Raw genomic sequence first — 23,869 nt, forward strand, 5'->3', positions numbered from 1 at the left:
TGCGCTTGATTTTCCACATTTGGAGAATGTTTAATTAAAACACAGTTGGGTTTTGAGCAAAATTTTGGTCTGTGAAAATTAAAGGCTTCATTCTTCAAGCACTACAGGAAAAAATGGGTACTTCTTTACTGCACAGCCCTGTTTTTTGGCTAATTTTCAGACACTACTGTGATTTTGCACACGCTAACGCAGAACTGTTATCTCCCGAAAGGTATCCTCGGCTGCACAGCATGGTGATTCGCTGCTACCTTCTCATCCAGCAGTATTCCCAGGCTCTGATGGCTCTCACGACCATGGCCTCGCTAAGAGATCACAGCACGCCTGAAACGCTCAGCATAATGGATGACCTTATCACTTCTCCCGGCAAGGATAAGAACGGCTGCGGCCACATGCTCGTCATTAGGGTGCCGTCTGTGCAGCTGGCCATGCTGGCCAAGGAGAGGTTACAAGAAGTAAGAGACAAGCTAGGTCTGCAGTACCGCTTTGAGATCCTCCTTGGGAATCCAGCTTCAGAGCTTACGGTTGCGAAACACTTTGTGACACGGTTGAAGGTTAGCAGAAACTACGTATTTCTTTGTATGATCGTTGTAGTCATCTGACTGCTGTACGTATTTCGTGTGTGTTCCCACATGTTTTAAACTTAATTATTTTATAGGAAAAGAGTCCAGGATCTTTATCTTTTCCAAGGAAGTATACAGTACTTTTGATGAGCATTAATGATTTAGGAACTCAGAAAAAAAATTGAATTGTTTCTGGTCCCTGAAGTCAAACACCGGATGTTATCTTGCTTGTTAAAATTGAATAACAGCATGAGTCAGATTCCTCTTTGAACCTCTGAAAGCAGAGCTCGGATCTCCCTAGACAAACTAATTATTTCCATCAGTTTATCTCTCTAGCGTATCTAACTGTCTGCTCTGTCTTACCATCTTCTGCTCTTCTGGCAACTGGTAAAATATTCTGTTTGTTGTAGACTTATTTTCTCAAACCACTGCGTGTTGAAAGCCTTTTCTGCACAGCATATATGCACCAAGCTAATTGCATGGATTTATAAGAGGCTGGTACAATGAGCCACATCCACTTCCTGTATTAACCTTGCTACATTAAAAAAAAAGTTTGGTTGCCTTTCTTACCAGCCTGAATGTAGTTCAGGTTATCTGTCCTGATCCCTGCTTTACATCTCACACAGAGATTCATTTTCAGTTTCATTATGAGTTACAGTGTGTTTAAAAGCACACAGAAAATGAAGGAATTTTGTGAACCTTTCTTAAAGAGCTTCTCTACAACCAAAACCAGGTAAAATGTCCTTTAAAGCAGCTACCCCTTCCGTTTCTCAAACCCTGTCTGCTGCAGGAGAGGGAATCACAGAATGGCTTGGGTTGGAAGGGAACTTAAAGACCACCTAGTCCCAACCCCCCTGCCATGGGCAGGGACACCTCCTACCAGACCAGGTTGCCCAAAGCCCCATCCAGCCTGACCTTGAGCACTGCCAGGGATGGGGCATCCACAGCTTCTCTGGGCAGCCTGTGCCAGTGCCTCACCACCCTCACAGTGAAGAATTTCCTCCTAATGTCAAATCTAAATCTCCCCTCTTTTAGTTTAAAACCCTTTGTCCTATTACTACACTGATAGAAAGTCCCTCCCCAGCTTTTCTGTAGGGCCCCTTTAGGTACTAGAAGGCTGCTGTAAGGCCTCCCCAGAGCCTTCTCTACTTTAGGCTGAACAACCCCAACTCCCTCAGCCTGTCCTCACAGGAGAGGTGCTCCAGCGCTCTGATCATCCTGGTGGCCCTCCTCCGGGCTCAATCCAACAGGTCCATGTCCTCATGCTGGGGACCCCGGAGCTGAATGCAGCGCTCCAGGTGGGGTCTCATGAGAGCAGAGCAGAGGGGGAGAATCACCTCCTTCAAACTGCTGGCCACACTTCTTTTGATGTGGCCCAGGATATGGTTGGCGTTCTGGGCTGCAAGTACACATTGCTGGCTCTTACCGAGCTTCTCAAAACCAGCACCCCCAGGTCCTTCTCCTCAGGGCTGCTCTCCATCCATTCTCTGCCCAGTCCGTATATATGCTTGGGATTGCCCCAGCCCAGGTGCAGGACCTTGCACTTGGCCTTGTTGAACCTCACAAAGTTCACACAGCCCCACCTCTCAAGCCTGTCCAGCTCCCTCTGGATGACAGCCCTGCCCTCCAGCGTGTCAGCTGCACCACACAGCTTGGTGTCATCAGTACACTTGCTGAGGGTGCACTCAATAACACTGTCATGTCACCAACGAAGATGTTGGATAATGCCAGTCCTGATACCAACCCCTGAGGATCACCACTCGTTACTGGTGTACACCTGGAAGAGAAATAGTGAAGGAGAAAACAAGATGTGAGATAGCTCTGTGCTGCTGGTGGTTTGTTGTTGTTGTTTTGGGCTAGGCTTTAATTCTAACCTCGAATCATTCTGGGTTGTGAGTCCTATGAGGGTTTCTTTATGGCACTTGAACCTTGTGGTTGCAGCCCATACACGTTGTTGGGACAGCTTGTGGGGCTTTCAGTGCAGATCAGGATTGAGTGTAAGAGGCTGATGTAGGTGAATATCCATGTAGCCATTGATCTGAATAGAGGACTTTGATCAGATAGAGAATGGAAAAAAATCCTAAATGTAATTCCCCACAATGTAAAATGCTTTTTTGAAGTAAATAGTGCTGTAGGATTCTGGACTCGTTTCTTTCCTTGTAGGTGACTAGAAAGAAACAACAACAACAAAAAAAAAAAACACTTAACTCTGAAAGGTGCCTATAAAGAGAGGGAGGAGAGGAATTTAGTTGTCCAAATATAAGCCTGCAGTGCCTTTTTAGGTGGGTTATCCCACCTACCCTTCTTAGGTGGGTGCTCCAGAAGGATGAAGGGCACCTGTGAGTACTGTGCTGGGCTGCCAACCCTGCCAGTCTGGTGCCCGGGATAACACGGGCTGTCTGAAGTGGTGTGGGGACAGGTTTGTGCAACTGATTCCCATTACAAAATTCATCAGCCAGGTTCCTGTTGAGTCCAGTTCATTGCAGACGATTTTGATTTGGTCTCCTTGCAGCTTGGCTTTTCTCCTGATGTTAGGAGGCGTACCGGTGCTGGGGGACTAGAGGCAGGGGGGATCTGGCTGCTGGCTGCTTCCACTGTGAGTGCCCTGGAGAGGAGGGGGGAGCGACACCAGGCTGCCGAGTGCTTGCTGGAGAGGCTGAGTCTTGAAGTCCTGGCCCCGCCGATACCTGCGGTGGGTTGCAGGGGGGATGAGACTTCGTCTCGACCTTCTTCAGGAGCCGGAAGGGAAAGCTTATAGCTTCTGGTAGCCCCCATTGGAAGGGTTGATTTGACTTCCCCTCTTCCTAAGAGCGAGTTACCAGTGCGTGTGGTGCCGCAGCAGGGCTGGGAGGGCCGGCAGCAGTCTGTGAGGTGCTGGTAGTTGAACCATGTCCCGCTCCAGCAGAGGAGCCCTCTGGCACGTCACACGGGTCAGTCCTTGCCATCTGGGAGCCAGGCCCCAAGGGGGGAGAAACAGCTAGAGGTAAGGAATGAAAGAAGAGATGGAAAATAATTTAAATAACTATTTTTTTTTTTGACCAGCCATGTTGTCATGGCAATAGAGGTCACCTTTTAAGTGTAGTAAGTCAATTTGGGAGCCATTCAGAAGTGGGGAGCCTAGAGGGCTGCAGCTCTCTGCCCCTCCTGAATAAAGTGGACAAAAAATACATCTTCTGTATGCGGGTTTCCAGCTCAAAGCTCCAGGCACTCAGGCTTCTTTTTTATTCTTTAGGCTAGAAGAAAGAAAAATCAGTTTTGAATCTGCCTTCTCCCATTTCATTTTCTAGCCGTGCACTTACTCAGAATCTTCCAGCACTGGGAAGGAAGGATAACGCGCAGCCAGGCTAACCCTGCTGAAAAGCCAGAAAATCTCTCTCTGCTGCTGAGGCTGTTTAACTGGGCCAGCAGAGGTTGTTAGGTAGTTGGAGAAATATTTTTTTTCTATGAACATGTTACGAGGAAGATGCAGAAATCAGCAGGGGAAAAAAAATCAGGGCTGGGAAAAGAAATTTAGAGCCATAACAGAGGCGGGGAATACTGTTCCAAATCATGCTCTTCCTAAGCTAAGAAAAAATTAGTCATAGGTTATTTCAGTGGAAATTTTCAGAAGGTAAAATGGCACGCTGAGTCACTGATGTGCTATTGAGTCCTCTTTTTCAATCCCCTTCATCTGCCTGAGAAAATGACTCATAAAACACAGCCTTTCTGGGGAGGAGGAAGGGTAAGGAAAGAACAGGTTGAGCATACAGGTTGAGAACAGAAGAGCCGAGAGGGAATTTAAGACAGCGTTCTTCCTTTAGGTTGTTTTCCACACAGTTTGCATGAGTCGGGTTGCTCTGTAATTTGTTTATCTATGATGAATCTATACGGGTATCTATCGATACATTGATAAATATTCTTCATGGGCACTTTGCGTGGTTGGGCTTGCCATCTGTATGACCTGACAAAACAGACTCCGTGCGTCAGCTAGGTCTGAATTTTCTTCCGAATTGGTATTGTCCATTATTAAAAAAAAAGAAGAAGAATCTTCTTCCAGCAGAATGAATGCTGTAGCTCGAATACCTGCTGATTCTGAAACAATTATGGCTTATTTTCCTTGTCTGGAGAGGCCTCGATGTCTCTGTTCAACATGGACATGTGAAATCTATAGGTTATGTGTAAAGAGACTGCTGATCTCTGATGATCTCTGATGATGTCTGCTGACGATCTCTGCCTTGACTAGTCCCTGACTGAAGAGGCTGGGTTGTCAGTTTTACCAGGCAGTACTCACAGTGTATTGACAAGAATGGCAGGGTATGAACCTGCATTTTCCCATTTCAGCTTTGTAATTCCAGTGTTTGGAGAGGCAGACTGGCTTCTTTCCTTTTCAAGTGATGGTCTCTGAGTCTTTTCAGCTTTGCTTCCTTTTCACAGTTGCTGTAGGGTGCTCACGCTTCTCTTGATTGAATGCTGATACTGTTGCTCAAGAGAGAGCAGTGTTTGAGGAGGCTCCATCCGAAACAGAGGACCCTGATGAACTCAGCCATGTTCACCAAGCTCTGCTGAACCAAAAGCAGCCCTGTATACAAAGAAAAGTCAGGAACTGAAAACAAACAAACAAAACAACAGGTGCTTGCTTAGAAGGTTTCATTTAGATGTGACTTGGATATTCTCTGTTCACAGGCTTGGAGGGGAAATGAGCAGGATGACTGGATTCCTCGCACCTATCAGGATTTGGAAGGTCTGCCTTGCATCGTTATTCTAACTGGCAAGGATCCTCTGGGAGAAACTTTCCCCAGGTGCTGTTACTGTTCTTGCAATATGTTTGTTTTCTAATATGTTTTGATAAGTTTTTTTGTGGGGGAGGTTACGTGGTTTGATACCAACTGTTCATTTTTTTTCACAAAGAAGCGCATTTTAGAAGACTTTGGGAACAGTTTAAAATTTTGGAAAGTGTGGCTTGTGAAAAGTAAAGCTCCTGCACTCTGTGGGTCAGTGAACATCTGCGCAAAGCACCAAGGAGCACAGCTTATGTGCTGCGTGTTTTAAAATTATGTGATATTGAATGGGTAGTAGAACTGTTCGTGAATATTTAATAAGCAATTAAAGATAGGGAGTGTTGTTCAGGGTCGGGGAAAACAAACCATCCTTTTTTCTTGGCTTGGCTTTTGCAGGTCATTGAAGTACTGCGACCTTCGGCTAATTGACTCGAGCTACTTAACTCGAACTGCATTAGAGCAAGAAGTAGGCCTGGCATGCTGCTACGTCTCGAAGGAGGCGATTCGAGGGCCCATTGTAGCTCTTGACCTGAGTGAGAAGGAGCACGAGAAAGCTAATGGTAGCGAGAATGACTCTGATGAGCTGCTGATAGACTTGGACAGACCGCAGAGTAATAGCAGCGCTGTCACCGGAACCTCAGGTCAGTTGTCTGCTGCTGCTGCTCTAAAGAGTAAGTCTTCGGCTATCTGTCACTGGAAATTGAATGTAAATATTGAGATGCTTCATCAAATGGGAACGGCTTGTACCCTGCTGCAGGCTGAGCAGTGAAATATTATGTGCAGATCCTTGCCATGGTGAGCAATTTCCCTGTCTACAGCTAAAAGGGAGCAGTGTTGCAGTGGGAGGATGGGTCCTTTATTATTATTTTTTTAAACTCGTATTTCACGTTTGCTGATAGTTTCGTCTGGTGGATCCTGAAAAGATCTTAAAAATCAGAGTAGAAATTAACAGGATTAACGTTAGGAATAGCAAAATGCTGTGTAACTGGGGGGGGTAGCTGTGGGTAGAAGTGGATGTTTGCCTCCTGGCCAAGACCAGCAGGGTGGCTGGGTCTCACTCTACTTCTTCAGGCCTCAGTGGAGAATCCTCTTCCACCAGGCCTTTCCTTCCTTGCATTTGCCTGGCACTTCTAGGTCCTTCCCTTTGTTTCCCTATGAATTTGAGGTATTAAGGCAGCTGAATCGAGCCTTTGCCAGGCACCAGATCTTACCATGCATTTAAAGCTGCCTGGTATGGTGGAGGGAGCACAGCCCACTTCACTTTAAGGTTGCAGTGAAATGTTCTCCACTGAAAGGAGGGCCAAATTGATCTATGTGTACAGCGGTGTGTTATACTTCAGTTTCAGAGGGTTGTACCATGAAATTCTAAATCCCAGATGGGAAATGATAGTTAACATACTGAGATTAGCAGTCATTTGGGATTGGGATGCTTGTGTTCGGACCCTGAACCCTAACAGAATGGCTGTTGCCTCTCCAGCAAGAGGGACAGATGGATTTTTTTTTTTTTTTAACTGTTGAAACACCAGCCTAAGCCTCTCCCAGCTGTACTCAGGAACAGAAGTACTTGTAGGTTAAGCTTGTGCTCTAGATCAAATGGGTTCATGATTTTTTTGCATTTTTCTTATGTCAGCCAGTATCTGTTCACTGCCTGCTCTTTGTTTTGCCAGGCTCCCTGGCTGACAACGGTGTGAGCTCCTCGAGTGCTGCGGACAAGTCTCAGAAGCAAGCACCATCGCTCAACTTTCAGACTGTGGCGCACAGCTCGGTCGATGAGGGGGCTTACCCTGCTTTCACAGCTGGAGAGACCCTGAAACAAGAATGCGACTCCCTGGGTAACCAGATGGCAAGCAGCACCACTTCGAAACTGTCGTCGCTGTCTTCAGTCTCCCAGACGTTTCGGTGGCCTGGCCACTCAGCCAAAGACAGCAAGGCCCTGCGTGCTGCGCTGCCACGCATCGTCATCCTGTCGAAAGCTGCGTACTGCCTCCTGAGCTCGCAGAAAAGTGGGAATTTGCCTTCTTCCTCTTCCCTCCTGCCTCACGCCGACGTGTCTTGGCTGAGCTCTCTCAGGCCCCTGCTTCACAAGGACATGAGCAGCGAGGAGCAGTCGCTCTACTACCGGCAGTGGACGACAGCCCGACAGCACCACGCGGACTTCAGCAATCAGGGTGAGGCGTCCGGCTCAAGGAGCTTTCACCCCAGGCGGCTGCTTTTGACAGGACCACCACAAGTAAGAGCACAGTTCCTTCCTCTTGCCTTACTAGCAGGGTGAGAGGACGGGCGATGAGGACTGCTACAGCTGCAGATGGAGATTGTACTTGAGAGGCCCCATGAAACTCGCACACAGCAATGCGTTTTGAGATCAAAAATCGGTAAAAATTTAAGGTTAAGTTCATGCTGGAAGCGGTAAGGAGAGGAAGGGTAATCTGTATGTGTCATGGTTTTTTAAGCCTGTATTACATACTCATGGATGGCACTGGGCATAAAATTGCCATGAGCATGGCAGTGGGTGAACAGTTTATCAGTGGTGATCTCCCTGCATAAAAAATGTGATACAGGCTCTGCTCTGGGCCAGATTTTCCTCGCAGATCAATTTTGTGATACCATTCAGCAAAATGGGGAATACTGAGTCTTGTTATGCCTTGCAGGCAGGACTAGAATGGCAAAATAACGGGGGTAGGCCCAAATGCATTTATCTGAAATGTATCCTTCCTGTGCATTAGTCTGACTTGGGATTCAGACTCCTTTTCATCTCTGGTTCAGGTGGGAAAGACTGGCTCGTATCTGCAGTTCCTGAGGATCCTCTTTCGCATGCTGATCAGGTTGCTGGAAGTAGATGTGTACGATGAAGAAGAAATAAATGCCAGTGAGTATTTACAAGTAATTATTAACATGCGTTATTAAGTGATTCTCTTACATATTAATAAGCAGTGACAAATTTTTTAGACTTACAAAAAAACTTCATAACTGACACCTGCCACTTGTCCTGTCCATTACTGTGCAGCTACACTTGTTGTAGGTACCTGCATATATATAAAAACAGATGAATAAAAATTTTACATGGGTCTTAACTAAGAACTTTTAAGTGTATTTTGGATTGGTGTTACTTATATGCCACTAAAATGAAAGTGAACACAAAACTGTATATGGGAAACATCTGCTTGCTAGTTTTTGACATGCCTGCTTGCTAGTTTTTAAGCTGTGGCTGCTTTTAAACAGACAAAACAGATTGAAGAACACTACTTTTCTGGCTGAAACATCAATATTACTATTTATGTTTAATTACCAGTTAGATACCAATTATTTATTTACGTTTAATTACCAGTTATAGATACCAATTTTTAGTAAGACTGTCTTCTGTAACCAGTTTACAGATCTTATGCTGAAGAAAAAGTCTGGGGGGAGGACACCTCTCTGAATTTGTGCTCGTTTGTCAGATCTCACAGATCCATTAACTGCTGTGGCAGGACTTGGCCTTGAGAAGCACAAACCCTTTTAAAAGTGATTCCTCTTAGGGTGTTCTTTACATAACTCTGTGGTTGTAGTGAAGTTAACTCTGTGGTGCATAAATTTCATGACCTGACATCCAGAAAATGCAGTTGTTTTCAAACCTTTGAAAAGATTAATATGCATTTCTGCTCAGAAAGTGCTATCAAATTTTTGAAAAATGTATTCCCCTTAGGTTTGGAGCTCTGGGGATTGTTATTACCTCATTATTTGAACTGAAGTTCCCCAAAAACTTAGGATGAAATCAAAAAGTAAGAACAATTCTGTGTCATGCAGTCTGGTCTGTTGTGATCACAGCAGCTGTGTCACACCCCTTTCAGGAATGCATGAAGCTGCGTCAGAAGAGCAGATTGGGTTTACTTGGGGTTTTTGGTTGTGGGTTTTTTGCTCCCACAGCTTCTACTGGAATGCTTTTCCAGAGCCCTAATGCTCTGATGATTGAAAATATTTTTTTATTCCCCAACCCAAAGATACTCCTGCCCCTATTACAAACATCTTGGGGGAGAAGGAAAACAGTATTATTTTAAATTAAAATGCTTTTACTCTTCTTTGATGTTTGCTTCTGTGATGTAGTCATGCAGCAATCGTCTTCCCTCTCAGCTTTCATCTAGGTAGCCTGAGCCAGCTTGCAGGATCCTCACAAATGACAGGCTCATTATTCTTCTCATCGGTTTTGTACGTCTTGTCTGCGCATCTATTTTCAATTTATTCTTCTGGTACATGGCTGACCAGAGCTGTATGTGAGACCGTGCGGGATGTTTAACCAACCCAGTGTGCAACAGCTTGTGTATTTCCCTGCCCCCACTGAAAACCCCGCGACTGATGAAACCAGTGATTGCACTTGTCTTTTCCATCTTCCCATTTCACTGACGCTGATCCTTAGCGTGTACTTGTGGGTGCCTCTGCAACTCCGTCAGTTCCAACTGAGGGACTCCCAGCCTACTGCAGAAATTCTTGTTATTAGTCCTTGACGGTACATATGACTCATATTTTTTCTGTTGAATGTCATCCAGTGACTGTTGCTACAGTTTTTGAGGGCATTTAATTCTTTCTGGATGCTCTTCTATTCCTTCTCTGCATTGGCAATGACTCTTAGATTTGTGTCACCAGCAAACTTAAGGCAAGGGTTGTTGTTGTGTTGGTTTTTTTTTGAGACAGTGACATTAGGGAAAGTATTAAAAAATATGTCCCTCTGCTGATCTTTGTTAACTTTGCTGGTAACCTCCATCTGCCTTAATGCTTATGATGTTACATGCTGCCATCTTCTGTTTAATCAACTTTGCAGACTGTTCATTGTCTCCATTTTCTTCCAATGTATTAATAATTTGTCATACAGCATCATATCAAATACTTTACTTGGTAAAAGGTAAGATGTGTGGCGTTTCTTTTGTTTAAAGAAATAGATATGTTATATCTGTGTAATGAAAGTAACATGGGGTTTCTTTGGTCAACCCATGCTGAGTTTTATTGCATTTTTTCATTTATTTCAACATCTTTATTTCCTTCATCCTCCCCAAGTTTTGAAAAACACCAAGGCCAAAATAATGGACTGAGAGTTTCGTAGATCTCCTCTGAAATGATGATAACATCTGCATTATTCTTGCACAGAAATCAGGCTTGCACCTGATTTCACACACCTGTTTTTTCAGGAAAGTGGCACGGAGATTATTCTTTCTCATTGTTTTCAGTGTGTATCAAGCTTTTAGAGATTTGTTTCCATCTCAGCTTATAGTGAAGCATTTGCTATAGCCAAGAAAAAATATGTTTTCATGCACTTTTCTGAGGTATGCCTTAGCTTGACATTTTGCAAAGCTTTTTTTTTTAATCTTGCACTTGACGACATGTGAGTCAAAACTTTATTTGCTGATGGGCTGTTTCCATTCCTCTTGGACTTCGTTCATTCTTAGTGTCCTTTTTGCCTCTGAACACCTCCTGGTGTTCTTGTATTGCTTGGTGTGGTGGTTACCGATTGTTTGGCAACCGGGATTCCAAGAAATCCAAGTCTCATTCACAGGCAAGTCCCTGGTGTCCTCAGTCTAGTGGGCTTACTGAGCCAGCTCTCTCAGGATTTGTCTGTGTGAACACATTAATAAGCCTCACTTCACCAGTGGTATATGTTAATTCGAGTGGTGCCAGTGAAGTAACAGCCTCTGAACTGCAGCTGGCTCACACCCCTGTGGGTCAGTCTGGGTAGGGCGAGTGTGTCCTTGTGTGTAGACCCAGCATTCGTTTCATCTGAGTTTGCCTTTCTGAAATCAGCAACCTCAGCTCCCTACTTTTGTGTGTTTTTCCCTCTGATTTTAAACTGAATCAACTCGTATTCAAGCTTCAGTCCCAGCTCCAGCTTGTCATCTTTGGCCAGTGTTTTCTCATGTTCACGTTGCTTACACTTGATTCTCCGCCTTAGACTTACCTCTGCTGGGTGAAGCAAAACTGTTCCAGCTGATCCTTGCTGGTCGCATCCTACTCTCAAGAACGTGTTTTTTACTGCCTTTATCATATACTCAGCTGCTAGTTCATAAGTTTATGCACCCTCTTTCTCCTTGCTTTCATCCTTCTGCCTTTGGATGCTTTTGCTTCTTGTTTGCCCAGTTCTCTCCTTTCTGTGTACTAAAAAGGGATCCATAGAGGGACTGAGAAGACGTGCCTGTATCTTCTGCACAGACAGAACTGTTCATTTGAGTGTTTTATGTATAAATATAACGTAATTCAGAGTGAATTATGCCTCAGCAAGTTGATGAAGAGCAGAGCAGAAAGATATCCATGAGGCTGCTTCACCCCACAGTTTCCAAGGAATTGCCATTTCTTTTAAATGTCTTCATATTGACTATAATCTGAATTTTGTTAATATTCATAGAAAGGTTTGAGTTGGAAGGGACCTTAAAGATCATCTATTTCCAACCTCCTTGCTCTGGGCAGGGATATAATGCTTATGATGTTCAAAGATGTCTTTTTTGTGTGTATTTGTGCACCTGTGTGAATTCTTGTGCAATTGTAAATCAGCAAACGTCACATAAACGCCATTTAGTGGGTATCTGATACTGCTTACCTAAAGTGTGTTGTTGCAGATCATACAGAAAACAGTGAAATTACTCAGTCTAGCAATGACCACTGGCCAGATATTGAGATCTTCAGTAAAATGTCTTTTGACCTGAGCGTACATGACCCCAAGTACAGAACTATAAGTCCAGTGTACACAGAACAACTGTCAAGAGTGAAACAAGGTAAGCCAAAGGAGAATTTTCTAGGAATACTTTCCTACAAAAATGATTTTTCTATTGGTTTGACTAGACACATGAGCTTAAAAAAGCCTTTTATCTCCTAACAATGTGGAACAAAACAATTCGTTCTTTACAATTGTTACCAGGCTCAGTCTCTGGTTTCTATCACTCATAAAATTTCTTTTACAGAAACAAGCAAAGAAACGAAATCGGAGGAACCTAAGAAAAGAGAGACCGTGTCCATGATGTTGACAAAATACGCAGCTTACAACACGTTCCATCACTGCGAGCAGTGCCATCAGTACATGGACATTAACCCTGCTGCACAGGTTAGTGCCAAGGCCCACGGGTAAACTGCATCCTTGATTTTTCTGTGGTCTCTCCAGGCATACCGCTCTGGCCTCAGGACTCATGCTTTCACCTTCCCTGAGATGGAACTGTTTAATTTCTTCCATTCTCAGGGGAGATATTGAGCTACAGACCCTGGAGCATCAACTGTGTCTGCTGCGTTCTGCATGAGCAGTTCTCTTCTCCAGCTGCCTCTGACAAAGGGTGAATATTGTCACTAGTTGTCTCAAGCCAAAGCATTATTCAGCCTGCCCAGAGGGTTCACAGTGTCTCATGGCAGAGGACTGTAAAATTGAGAGAGATGCTTGTCTTACCTAAATGCCAGCCATCCACACACCTCTGATGGGAGACTGGAAGGCCTGCTTCTTCCTCCCTTTGTATGTAGTTGTGCGTGCTTCTTAACAGTAGCTTACAAGTCACGGGACAAGAAGGATCATTTTTAGCTGTTTTGTAATGCTTTTGATCTTTTGATCTCCAAAATAAACAGCTATGCTCACGGGAGGCTGGCAGGTAAGATTTTTCCTGGTTAATAGCTCAGACATTATTAACCACCAGCAATGGTTTACTTGGAGGTTTCTTATCTCAATTCATTCTTTTCTTGCTTACTAATCTTTCCCAACAGCTTGTTATTAACCTAGCACGCTGACCTGGAAATGTACAGTGTCAGTTATTACACAGCAGCCCCAGCAAATCTGTTTGAAACCTCATGCTTCGTTCAGTATGTTGACACAAGCAAATCCTCCCAAAGGACATCTTTGTTCCCTTTACACGTCTTTGTGCATCTGGTCAAACACAATGACTATAATAAATCTGAATATCCACCTGTACGTCTGAGTTGTGTATATAGAGTTATGAGAGTTAAACTCAGAGAAATTAGATATCCAAAGGGGAGCCACTGGATAGCGAGCATTACGGAGGGGAAGTGATACTTAAATCTTCTAGCAGAACCTAAATAAAACCCTTTTCATTCTTCATCTCTACTTAGGCTAATTATTTCGGTTGTTTAGTAAAGATTATAGAGGGGTGACTGCTAAGAGTAAATGATTGGACCTTGAGGTAAGACACATGCCTCTCGAGGATGAAGTCTTACCAGATATGTAGGCACTTTGTGTACATGTACATGGCTCAGTGAAGCACTGTGCAAACTCAAGCTCACCCAAATACTTCATAACCTTGTTAATGGGGTCTGTCTTGGTTACTTAGCTGCTTACAAGAGTACTGTCACAGGAAAAATACCACACTAATGCGGCCATGCTGCTGCTGCTGTCTGTGAATGGCAGTGCGCTCTGCTGTGGAGGCAGACCCCTATGTTACACGTCTTTGAATCTTTTGGAAAAATTTGTTTGGACAGTTTCTTTCCATGTGTGTGTATTTCATTTCTGCTTGTAAATACCGATAAATAATTTCCAGCTCAAATAGACTTCAGAAGAGCCCAGATGGGCCAAAGATCATTACTGGTACAGAAAGCTGATTGTTTTAATAGCGAGGCAAGTTACATGCCTAAACAATGTAGCTTATGGTAGAGGAAATGAGAATATAATAAAGTTAACTTCAGTTACTGAAAGAAAATGTTGTGGATGTTCTTTCGTGGTGGCTGCCAGTATTGTGACTGCAAGAGCAGGTTGCCAAATGCTCCTTTTGGTTTACCTGCTTGCAAATCCTTCTCCCGCTTCTTTTTGTTTTATACAGGTATCTGACTCCACCCTGCATGCTTTCACATTTTCATCCTCGATGCTAGGAGAAGAGGTTCAACTGCATTTTATAATCCCCAAGTCCAAAGAGAACCATTTTGTCTTCAGCAAGCAAGGAAAACATCTAGAAAGCATGCGTCTCCCACTCGTTTCTGACAAGGTGTGTGTGCTGTTCTCATCCATCTGCTGGCTGCATATGCTGAGTGCAGTCAGCTTGACATACATTTGCAAGTCAGTGGTGGTTGGCAGGTTTATTTTTTCCTTTTTTTTTTCTTCTTATTTTATTTTAGTCCTTTGTATAATTCTTACCTAACTCTCCTTAGAACTGGAGTTTTTGAAGAGAATCATCCCTGTTGGTATTCCTAGCATCCCAATCCTGGCATGTTGCAATGATCAATAATGTTCAAGACCAGAATAAATAATAAATAAAAATCCATGTCAGGAATAACCTGCTTTTTATGTAATGTTGGCAAAATATCTCCTGTTCTAGCAGAATTTGAATGCAGTCAAGAGTCCAATCTTCACTCCATCAAGTGGACGTCACGAACACGGCCTCTTGAACCTCTACCATGCCATGGAAGGCATCAGCCACCTTCACCTCCTCGTAGTCAAGGAGTACGAAATGCCGCTGTACCGCAAATACTGGCCCAACCACATCATGCTCGTCCTGCCTGGCATGTTCAACAATGCTGGCGTTGGTAAGAGACACCGTCAGTGCTGTGGAAATATCAGCATCCATGCTGGACAATACGGATCACGTTGTGAAAAACTTCGCAGTGCTGTGATAATAGCAGCAATCTGTGTGCAGAATGTGATGGTTTAAAAGAAACGCTGCGAGGGACATAGGGTGGATATTTGTAGTGATCGCTGCCTTCTCAGTTTAAAATCTGATGGGTTTTCGGTCGTATTTGGTCATTTTACTCAGCCCCACTGTGTGAATGTTCATTCTAGACATTTTACACGTTTTTCTTTTTTTGTTAGCTGAAGCTAAATATTAACTGCAGCTGAACACTGGGGACTTGAACTTTGGACTTCATTTTTCTGGAGTTCCAGAGTTTTTCCTGCAAGAAGTTTTAAATAGCTTCAGTTTTTGGATCTCAGACACTTTTTGATTCAAGTTATTCTTTTAATGCCCACTAAATCATTTTCTGTAGTCTCTTAAAAAGTCTGCTTTTCTTCATATCTTGCCTTTTAGATTGCAGTCACACTGAAAAGGGGACGTTTTGATTTCTTTTTAAACTAAGATGTTCTGAGCACTAAGTTCATAAAAGGGTAATGATTGCAGTTCATTGCGTAGCCTTTCTTTGAGAAGAGAGAGTGAAGAAGTCAAACCAAGATCTCTGTCTGTCTCCTTTACGGTGTTTTCTCAGGTGCTGCCAGGTTTCTGATTAAAGAGCTGTCCTACCACAATCTAGAGCTGGAACGAAACCGCTTGGAGGAGCTGGGGGTCAAACGCCAGTGTGTGTGGCCTTTCATTGTGGTCATGGATGACTCCTGCGTGTTGTGGAACATGCACAGCGTCCACGAACAGTCCAGGTAAGTCACCACCCAGCGCTGGGCTCCCTGCGCCGATCCAGCACAGCAGCACTGCTTCAGTCAGCACCTGCACCTGCAGCTTAAGCTCGTCTGTAGCATCCGACAGCAAGTGAAAGACCAGACAGCTGGAAAAGTAGGGCAGCTGGAATTGCTGGGAGTGTACTCAAAATACTGCTAAGAGAGCAGCTTTTGGCAGTGACTTTGTTGTAGTAACACCAGGCAGGCTGTCCAAAAGGCCTCACAGCGGTCATTATCTACTCAATTGCTAGTTAAATAGTCCAGGAATGGCACACTTGGACATCAGATACATTCCCTAAAACGCAAAAAATGCATCCTTTTCCTTGCTACCATCTGCCCGTCACTCCGAGCAGTGGGAAGGCTGTAGATTTGTCCCGCTTACCACCAACATCCAACCTAATGCTGTTACACGCTTCCACCTGGCTCTGCCCTTACATCCGTGTCCCACAGTGAGCATCATCAGCAAACCTCTGCTTGTGCACATCTGTGCCGAAAGCCACTCTTGCTTTCAGTGACCAATTGGAGTGATTTCTCAGTATTTTACTTCCCTGATTTGTTTTGATTCAATTTATGTTTACCAGTGAAAGGTTTGTTTTGGAAACTCTTGCTTTTTAGAAGGCTTTAAGCTGTTGCTCTCAGTGCTCATGCTGTTCATTACGGAAAAAATAGCCTTCCAGGAATGGTGCGTGAGGTGATTCCATTTCCTTTTCTAAATTGCTGCAGGAGACCTGATTCTGCTGAAGAGCCCATTTTCTTAAGATGAGTAAATTGATGGGATAAGAGTAATTGGCTGTTGTTTAAAGTCTGTGTTTGTTTATTTATATATTTTACAGCATGGAGAATAAACAGTAGTGATTGTTAATGGAATTTCTTCAACCTATATACATTCCATTAACTATACATATATATATATATATATATATTCACACACAGAAGCACTTACAGATAGTGTGTGTTCTATAAACATAATCAGCCACGTTTGTGTGTTGCACGTGATTACATTTTGCAGCCAGTCCCTGGAGCCTGGGGGTACCAGTAAGAACGTCTCTTTGAAGAGTGTTCTCCAGCACATCGAAGCCACCCCCAAAATCGTTCACTATGCAATACTGGGCGTTCAGAAGTGGAACAGCAAGCTGAGTGCCAGGAGAACAAAGGCTCCGTTCTCCAGGTGCCACGTGCGTGACTTTATACTGCTCAACATAGACCTGACCCAGAACGTGCAATATGATCTGAACAGGTAGGCAGTACGTGTTGGTGGTAAAATGGGTTGGCGCGATGAGAAGCTTGTCGCTGTATTTCTAAATGCTTTTGATATAAATCAGAAGGTCCGGGCTAAGGTACACAATCACAGCACAGTGGCGCATGCTGCACCGAAAGAGCTGCCGGAGGGAGACTGTGAGGCAAGGCAAGGGAGGGCTGCAGAGGACTGAAAAGGCAGGGATCAAAGAAGAAAAGCTTCAGGAGAAAAAAAATGATGAGGAGACCAATAATAAAGGGAAGAGGCCAAAATGACAGCAGTCACGGGATGCGTGTGGAGCTTCCGGAGTGCCTTTGTAAGAGGCAGGAGCCTGTTGTGTGACTGAGAGCAAAAGTGTAGGCAGTGGCTGAGCATTGCTATGCCACGTGCTATGAGGAGGGATTCCTGGCATTTCCTCTGCTCAGCTCTCCTCCCTGTTGCCACCTGGTTTGGAAATTAAAACAGATGAACAGTTAACTTTCCGCTATAAACTTCCTTTTTTCCCCTCCTCCTTCTAACTCCATCCTAAAGCATTTGCAATAAAGCACTGTTGTCATGGGGCTTTACCTCTAATTCTCATCGCAGACATTGCATTGGCAAAATCCAATTCCCCGTCCCCCTGCTCTCGGCCAGGTGAATTTAGAGTAACCCTCTCTCTGGTCCTGGGGCATCTCCTGCTGCTGTTTTCAGGGATCCCATGCATTTGAGCGAGGAACTGCAGCTAGTCAGTGCAAGCCGGGGTCTGGCATGGCTTTCAGAGCTCTTGATTTCATGTTCTCTGCATGGCTGAATCATGAGATGGGAGTCAGCCCACGGACAGGAGCATCACATCTGAAGTAATGCAGGGTAAGCGTTAGGTCTCTGCTGCTTTGTCTCCCGTAGCCAAATATTTGTCCAAGCCCATTTCTCCGCTCAGAAATGGAGGCTGGACACTGCAGAGCTCTAAAATATGGGAAAAAAATAAATAAAAAAGAGAAGGGAAAAAAAGGGAGGGGAAGAAGTGCTCGGTGCCAGTACATGACGAGGATGAGAGGCATGGCCAAACTTGCTACAGGGAAGAAACCTGCAGACATGCTGAAAAGTGAAGATTTGTTTTGTCTTTAGATTACCAGAAGTCGCTTCCCTACACCAGGAACACGCTGAGGAAATGGTTCTTAAAAGCTGTGTAGAGAATTTGTACAGGAACCGTATTGGATTGTCTCCAGAAATCACTGCTAGGCCAGTTCTGATGCGTTTTAGCCGAGGGTGTGTGAAAGCTGGCTTACTCCCAGCAGCAGCACAGCTAGTTTAGTCATCTTGTGTTTAATGTCCAGGTATTTCTGTGAAGATGTAGATTTTAATCTGAGGACCAACAGTAGTGGCCTGCTCATCTGTCGCTTCAACAACTTCAGTGTCATGAAGAAACATATTCAGGTCGGAGGACAAAAGGACTTTGTCGTTAAGCCAAAAATCATGGTGAGTGTGTGTGTATGCTCCATCCTACATTAAGGGTAAAATCAGGACCTGTTTACCTTAGAAAGAATGATTTTTTTTAGCCCTTTAGGTTTATTTAGTGCTTATTTGAAATCTGACGTTCATAGCCTGTGGTAGGGCTGCAACCTAAATAGAAAATAATAAATATATTGGTAATTATAGATTATTAACAACAATCCTCCTATCAATGTTTTTAAACTAAACAGTTTTAAACTAAAAGAGGGGAGATTTAGATTAGACATTAGGAAGAAACTCTTCACTGTGAGGGTGGTGAGGCACTGGCACAGGCTGCCCAGAGAAGCTGTGGATGCCCCATCCCTGGAGGTGTTCATGGCCAGGCTGGATGGGGCTTTGGGCAGCCTGGTCTGGTGGGAGGTGTCCCTGCCCATGGCAGGGGGTTGGAACTGGGTGATCTTTAAGGTCCCTTCCAACCCAAACCACTCTGTGATTCTATTAGCAAATAGACTGCGATTGGAAAGAGTTCTGTCTAGCTCTTTGCTGGCATCTCTGATGCAGCAGGAATTTGCAGGCATACATTCTGATCAAAAGCAGGCAAGTTGTATATGTAGCTTTAATAATTTTAACGGTGCCACAAGTTCCCAGTGGGTGCTAGTTTGTGATGACTTTCAGTCCTTGCCCTCACTGACAAAAAGAGACCTGAGTAAGGCCATTGAAAACTGGAACCTGCTGAAATCCACATAGGATATCCAAATATTTACAGAAGTGTTGTGGGGATGTTAAATATTTTACACAGCCCGTGTTACATTCATGCTGGCTTTACACGGAGGAATATTTCAAAGTGTTGGATTTAATCTAGGAACATTACGACTTGTGTTGCTGGAGGTTTTAAACACATCCCATGTCATCCCTCTTTTGAAAACTCAGCCCCGTATGTCAGATTTAACCAACTAAACCCTGGATTTGAGTATTTTGAGAGGTCATTTTCATTGGCTGTGCATTTCCCGTTCCCTGTGGTTGCAGTGGAATCTGTAGCCATGGATTAAGCTATGAGAAAACTCTTCCTTAGAAACATTAGAAACATTTTTTTAATGGGTGACTCCACACAAGAAGGATTGTATTTCGTGTGCTGTATAGGAGTAAGACACGATGAAGGGTATTGTGACAATGCAAACTCTGAATTTTGGTATTCTTTCTTGAGGCAAGCAGCTATCCACAGAAGTACTGAGCAACTGCAGAGCAAGTACTTCATTTATTTCTGTGCTGTAAAAACGTGTCAAAATCAAGTGGGGATTTTTGATTCTTTCCCCCAGCTGTCTCTCGCTTCCTGCCATGGTGATCCCTTCCCTAACTCCTGCAGAGAAGATGTGCTTAGGGGGGCTAAAAGGGGCTCTCCTTGGTTTTGTTGCAGGTTTCGGACAGCCTGGCACCAATAATGCCTCTTCAGTACGTCTGTGCCCCAGACAGTGAGCATACCTTGCTGGCAGCCCCATCGCAGTTCCTCCTGGAGAAGTTCCTTCAACACGCGACGTACAAACTCTTCCCAAAGGCCGTTCACAACTTCAAGAACCCGGTGCTGGCCATTGACTGCTACCTGAACATCGGACTCGAGGTACAAAATACACAGGGGTAACGGGGACCGGTAAACGCCAACCTTTACTGCCACATCATTCTTTAGGTTGAAAAACCCTTCTTTTGTGAACCCTCAGCATCAAGGGTAGCGTTTGAAGATGATGTAGAACAGGGAGGCTCCGGTGCTTGAGCTGAAGGACCAACTCCGCTGGGGGGCTGGCAGTAAAACCTCCTTGCTGGGTGGTGCGGGCAGACCACAGATTTGTGATGGATTGATGGGATTTACAAAGGAATGGGGCATGTCTGTCTGAAATAATATTTCATATGGAGCAAAAGTCCTAAGGTGATGCCGTTTTGCCATGACAAAACTGGGTGTGCTCCACAGCTGTCTGTACAACTACCCACAGAACTTTTCAGATCATTGTCACACCCATATTTTTACAGCTTTTTATCATCTGTGCTTGCTTTATCCTTGCAACAAACTTGTTCTGGCTGAGAGTTTCTGATATGACCCTTTTCTGATGGCTCGCTTCAGTGATGGACAAAGCTCATTCTTTGTAATGCTTCTCTCCAATTACATGCTCTTCTTTTTGTGAACCCGGGTTTCTAAGGAAACTTTTTTTTTTTTTTTTGCAAGTATGTCTGTAGATAGGCAGACGTAGTTTTTGAACCCTTTGGTCGGTTTGAGCAGGGTCTGAAGCAGGGGGAAAGCCTAATACGAGTTTTGTTCTGGCCTGTTTCATGGAGGTCAGTGGCAAGGTAGAGGAGAAACCCTTCAGTACAGAAAGGGTCACGGCACTGAACCGCAGGAGGGCCCCAGTGCTGGCAACCACTTAGCTGGTGCCTGCGGTCAGCAAAAGACACGTGCCTGCACAAAGGAGATGGAGCTTCGCTAGTTTCAATGCCTGGGGAATTAGTTACCGGGTTTAACAAATGTATCCTCGTTAGAACAACCTGAATAGCCTTACAGTTGCTGTAAGCAGGTAATTCACAGAGCGGCAGGAAATCAAACTGAATTAATGCAGGGGGCCAAAATGACGTATTTCACACTTTGTGACCAAATCTGAATTCAGTCTAGAAGTTTGTCCAGCGTGTTATTTCCTGGGAAAAGTCTGCTCAGTGCTGCTTTGGGTTCCCATTGTATTTTCACCAGCACGTTTACTCATCTGTTATCACAAGTTCGTCCTCCGTTCCGCTCAGAGCCCTGATCAGGCATTCGCTAACGGAGACGGGCTGGCTTTCTTTTCCCCTTCTGTTCCAGGTGGCTATATGCTATGTTAGCTCCCGCCCGCACTCAGTCAACGTCAATTGTGAAGGGGTGTTCTTCAGCGGACTCCTGCTCTATCTCTGTGACTCTTTTGTGGGTGCAGACCTCCTCAAGCGGTTCAGGTTTCTGAAAGGTAATCACCTTGCTCTGCTGCACATCCATGTTGCCTTGCTTGCCTGTGAAGTGGTAGCACAGAGGAAAAGGGAACGGTTAGAAGAACAAACGGGTTCATTAAACAGCTCCATATTCACTTGCTGCTGCCATCGTTTTCAAAAGAAGCAGATGGATTGTTTAGTTTTGGAGCGTAAAATGCTGCCCCTTTAGTAGCAAGTGCAGGCAATTGAACCTTAGCTAAGCTTTGATAAATCACGTTCATTACATTATTTTAAAGTGACGTCAGAGATAGGAACACAAAAACAAGGATATATGGAAATCGTTCAGTGAGTTACACACTCTGCAACTTCAGAGTTTAGAGAGTAGATGTTACTGATGAAGATGAGAAATTCTACTCTAGTCATTTATACAATGGCAATAAATACTCAGTCCTGTAGGACGGGCAGTTCTTAGCTGGAAGATGGTGGGGTCTACCCCCGCCACAGCCTCATAAATCTTGCCAAAATTGTTACTCATCATTTTGTCTTAGTAGTAACACACAGCAAATTGCCATACACATTTAGTAAAGCTAAAACACAGTGGAAAGCTCTGGTGCGTTTGTAGTGTGTCTGAGCCACGTCCCTCTTGTGCTAAGGCTGCACGTGCTGGGGTGCAACGGGGTGGTGGAGCCGCTGATACTGATTATATCGGTAATGATTTAAGGATCTTGGCTCCAAGTTCACGCTCTCTGCTACGGTTGATAGTAACGCCTTGTACTTACACTAATACATAGGGCAATGAATCAAGAAAAGAGAGTTGTGAAGTACTGAAGTTGTGAAGTACATCGTACTGAAGGTCTAATGTGCTTTTCAATTGAAGGTGCCACACTCTGTGTCATATGTCAAGACAGAAGCTCGCTACGGCAGACAATAGTCCGCTTGGAGCTGGAGGACGAGTGGCAGTTCCGACTTCGGGATGAGTTTCAAACTGCTAACAGCAGCGATGACAAACCACTCTATTTTCTTACCGGACGCCATATATAAGCTTCGATAAGACACCAATAACAAAGAAAAAAAAGAACTTTTTTTTTTTTTAAAAAAAAAAAAGTACAATCACTGTGGAGCAAAGTGCAACCAATATTTATCTAGACTTCTCTAAAGGATTTCCCCAAAATTCTAAAGTAGGCTTTATTCCTAGGTATAAAATTATCACGGCAGTTACGATTTCAAGGCTCGCGGATTCACGTTATTCTCTCATCAGTCACAACTGCTAATCACACAGCCAGGGCGTAGGATCTAGGAAGAAGACGTGATTTGGTCGATGAAGAATTCTCTTTATTTTCAGCTGAGCTCGGGGAAGAGGCTGCTTTTAGCAGCTGCTAGCTTGAATGTGTTACAAGAAACTCAACGCAACATATGGGATTGATTGAAGATATGTGGAGGAGAGCCCACTGTTTCTCTTCAGCTCTGTACTTCGGTACAGTAATACTCAGGGGTTTGAAACTACAATATAATGTAGGTATTTGTATTAAAAGGAATAGTCTTGTTCTCTGTGCAGTGTTAGTTGAAGATTTGTAATTGTGTATGTATTGAAACTGTCTTTGGCAAAATTTCCACAGGTGGTCAAAGTTTACTACTTAAACCTGAACAAATCAGCAAACGCGTGGCAGGCACTGTGCACACAGGTGCTCCCAGCAGCACTACTGCACCCTGCCAGGTACCTCCTCGGCTCCAGGGCAAGGCAGAAGGCTCATGTGGGAGCGGGCTTCTTGCGGAGGCGCGCCCTTCTCTTAGAAGTCCTGAGTAACTTGCCAGCAGAAGGCCTTCCATCTCTCAGTAGAGTTTTGAACAGCTGCGGCCCATCCTCTGCACGTGGAAATGAGTTCTGCTGCGTCTGCTGCCTTTGGGAGGGGGCAGTTTGCTCCGTGTCATTTTCACGCAGCTCCAACTGGCTGCAGGTGAGGTCTGTCAGTTCACGTCAGTGTATTGGAAAAAGGTGCCAGGAGGGCATCAGTGCCTGAGCTGGATTAGGGAGAGAAAAGAAGAGTACAAATGAATGATAACAGCTTAGGGGGGAAGCAGGGGGGAAGTTCTGGGGAGCTGGGGCTGCTCAGGAGAGATTCCGTCCAGAAGCAACCACCACCTAACACCACCAGCCCTTCGTTTGATTAACCTCTGTACATAGTGGTTGTAGCGACAGGCATGGAGTGGGCTACTGAACAAGACTCAGTAACCTGCAAGCTGTTTCAGAAAGAAGGCGGCGGCGCAGTACAATTTGGTTGTCAGGGTTGAAGCATACCGGTACGCTGTTTTCCTTGTGCAGTTAACATTGGTTACCCAATTGTTATTTCCATATGTTTTCAAAAAAAAAATTCCCTACACATCATAACCCATTTATTAAAAAGAAAAGCGCAGCATGTATTTAAAAGCGGTTCAGCTATGTTCATTTACTCCCCCAAAGCAATGAAATTAGCATATCTTTCTTTATACTTGACCTGCAACTCATTGGAGAAGGACCTGCCAAAGCTGCATTTTTTTAAAACAAATAGTGTTAATTGAGCAACTTCTTTATCTGGTGAAAAGATGTTTACAGATTAAAAAAAAAAACGTAATATATTAGACTGAGGCTAAA

At 44.3% G+C, this 23,869-nt stretch overlaps 1 protein-coding gene across 14 annotated transcripts in view; it reads left to right on the forward strand.

Moving 5' to 3' along the window:
- GREB1L (GREB1 like retinoic acid receptor coactivator) overlaps nt 1–23,273 on the forward strand; it is a 136,756-nt gene extending 113,483 nt beyond the window's left edge. For 11 of the 14 annotated variants that reach the window (XM_040547820.1, XM_040547824.1, XM_040547822.1 and 8 more), the window contains 15 exons: nt 212–551; nt 5,223–5,338; nt 5,714–5,958; nt 6,985–7,547; nt 8,081–8,183; nt 11,893–12,048; nt 12,235–12,374; nt 14,083–14,244; nt 14,575–14,782; nt 15,455–15,620; nt 16,648–16,875; nt 18,189–18,330; nt 19,718–19,918; nt 21,140–21,278; nt 22,118–23,273. In XM_040547820.1, coding sequence (XP_040403754.1) covers nt 212–551; nt 5,223–5,338; nt 5,714–5,958; nt 6,985–7,547; nt 8,081–8,183; nt 11,893–12,048; nt 12,235–12,374; nt 14,083–14,244; nt 14,575–14,782; nt 15,455–15,620; nt 16,648–16,875; nt 18,189–18,330; nt 19,718–19,918; nt 21,140–21,278; nt 22,118–22,281 — 3,073 coding nt within the window. In that variant the 3' untranslated portion in view covers nt 22,282–23,273. The remainder of the gene's footprint in view (nt 1–211; nt 552–5,222; nt 5,339–5,713; nt 5,959–6,984; nt 7,548–8,080; nt 8,184–11,892; nt 12,049–12,234; nt 12,375–14,082; nt 14,245–14,574; nt 14,783–15,454; nt 15,621–16,647; nt 16,876–18,188; nt 18,331–19,717; nt 19,919–21,139; nt 21,279–22,117) is intronic. The other 3 variants (XM_040547827.1, XM_040547815.1, XM_040547828.1) reach the window with 1 other exon arrangement.
- The last annotated feature ends 596 nt before the right edge of the window (nt 23,274–23,869 follow it).

The sequence above is a fragment of the Cygnus olor genome, chromosome 2 (genome assembly GCF_009769625.2).
Source record: "Cygnus olor isolate bCygOlo1 chromosome 2, bCygOlo1.pri.v2, whole genome shotgun sequence".
Taxonomy (NCBI): Eukaryota; Metazoa; Chordata; class Aves; order Anseriformes; family Anatidae; genus Cygnus; species Cygnus olor.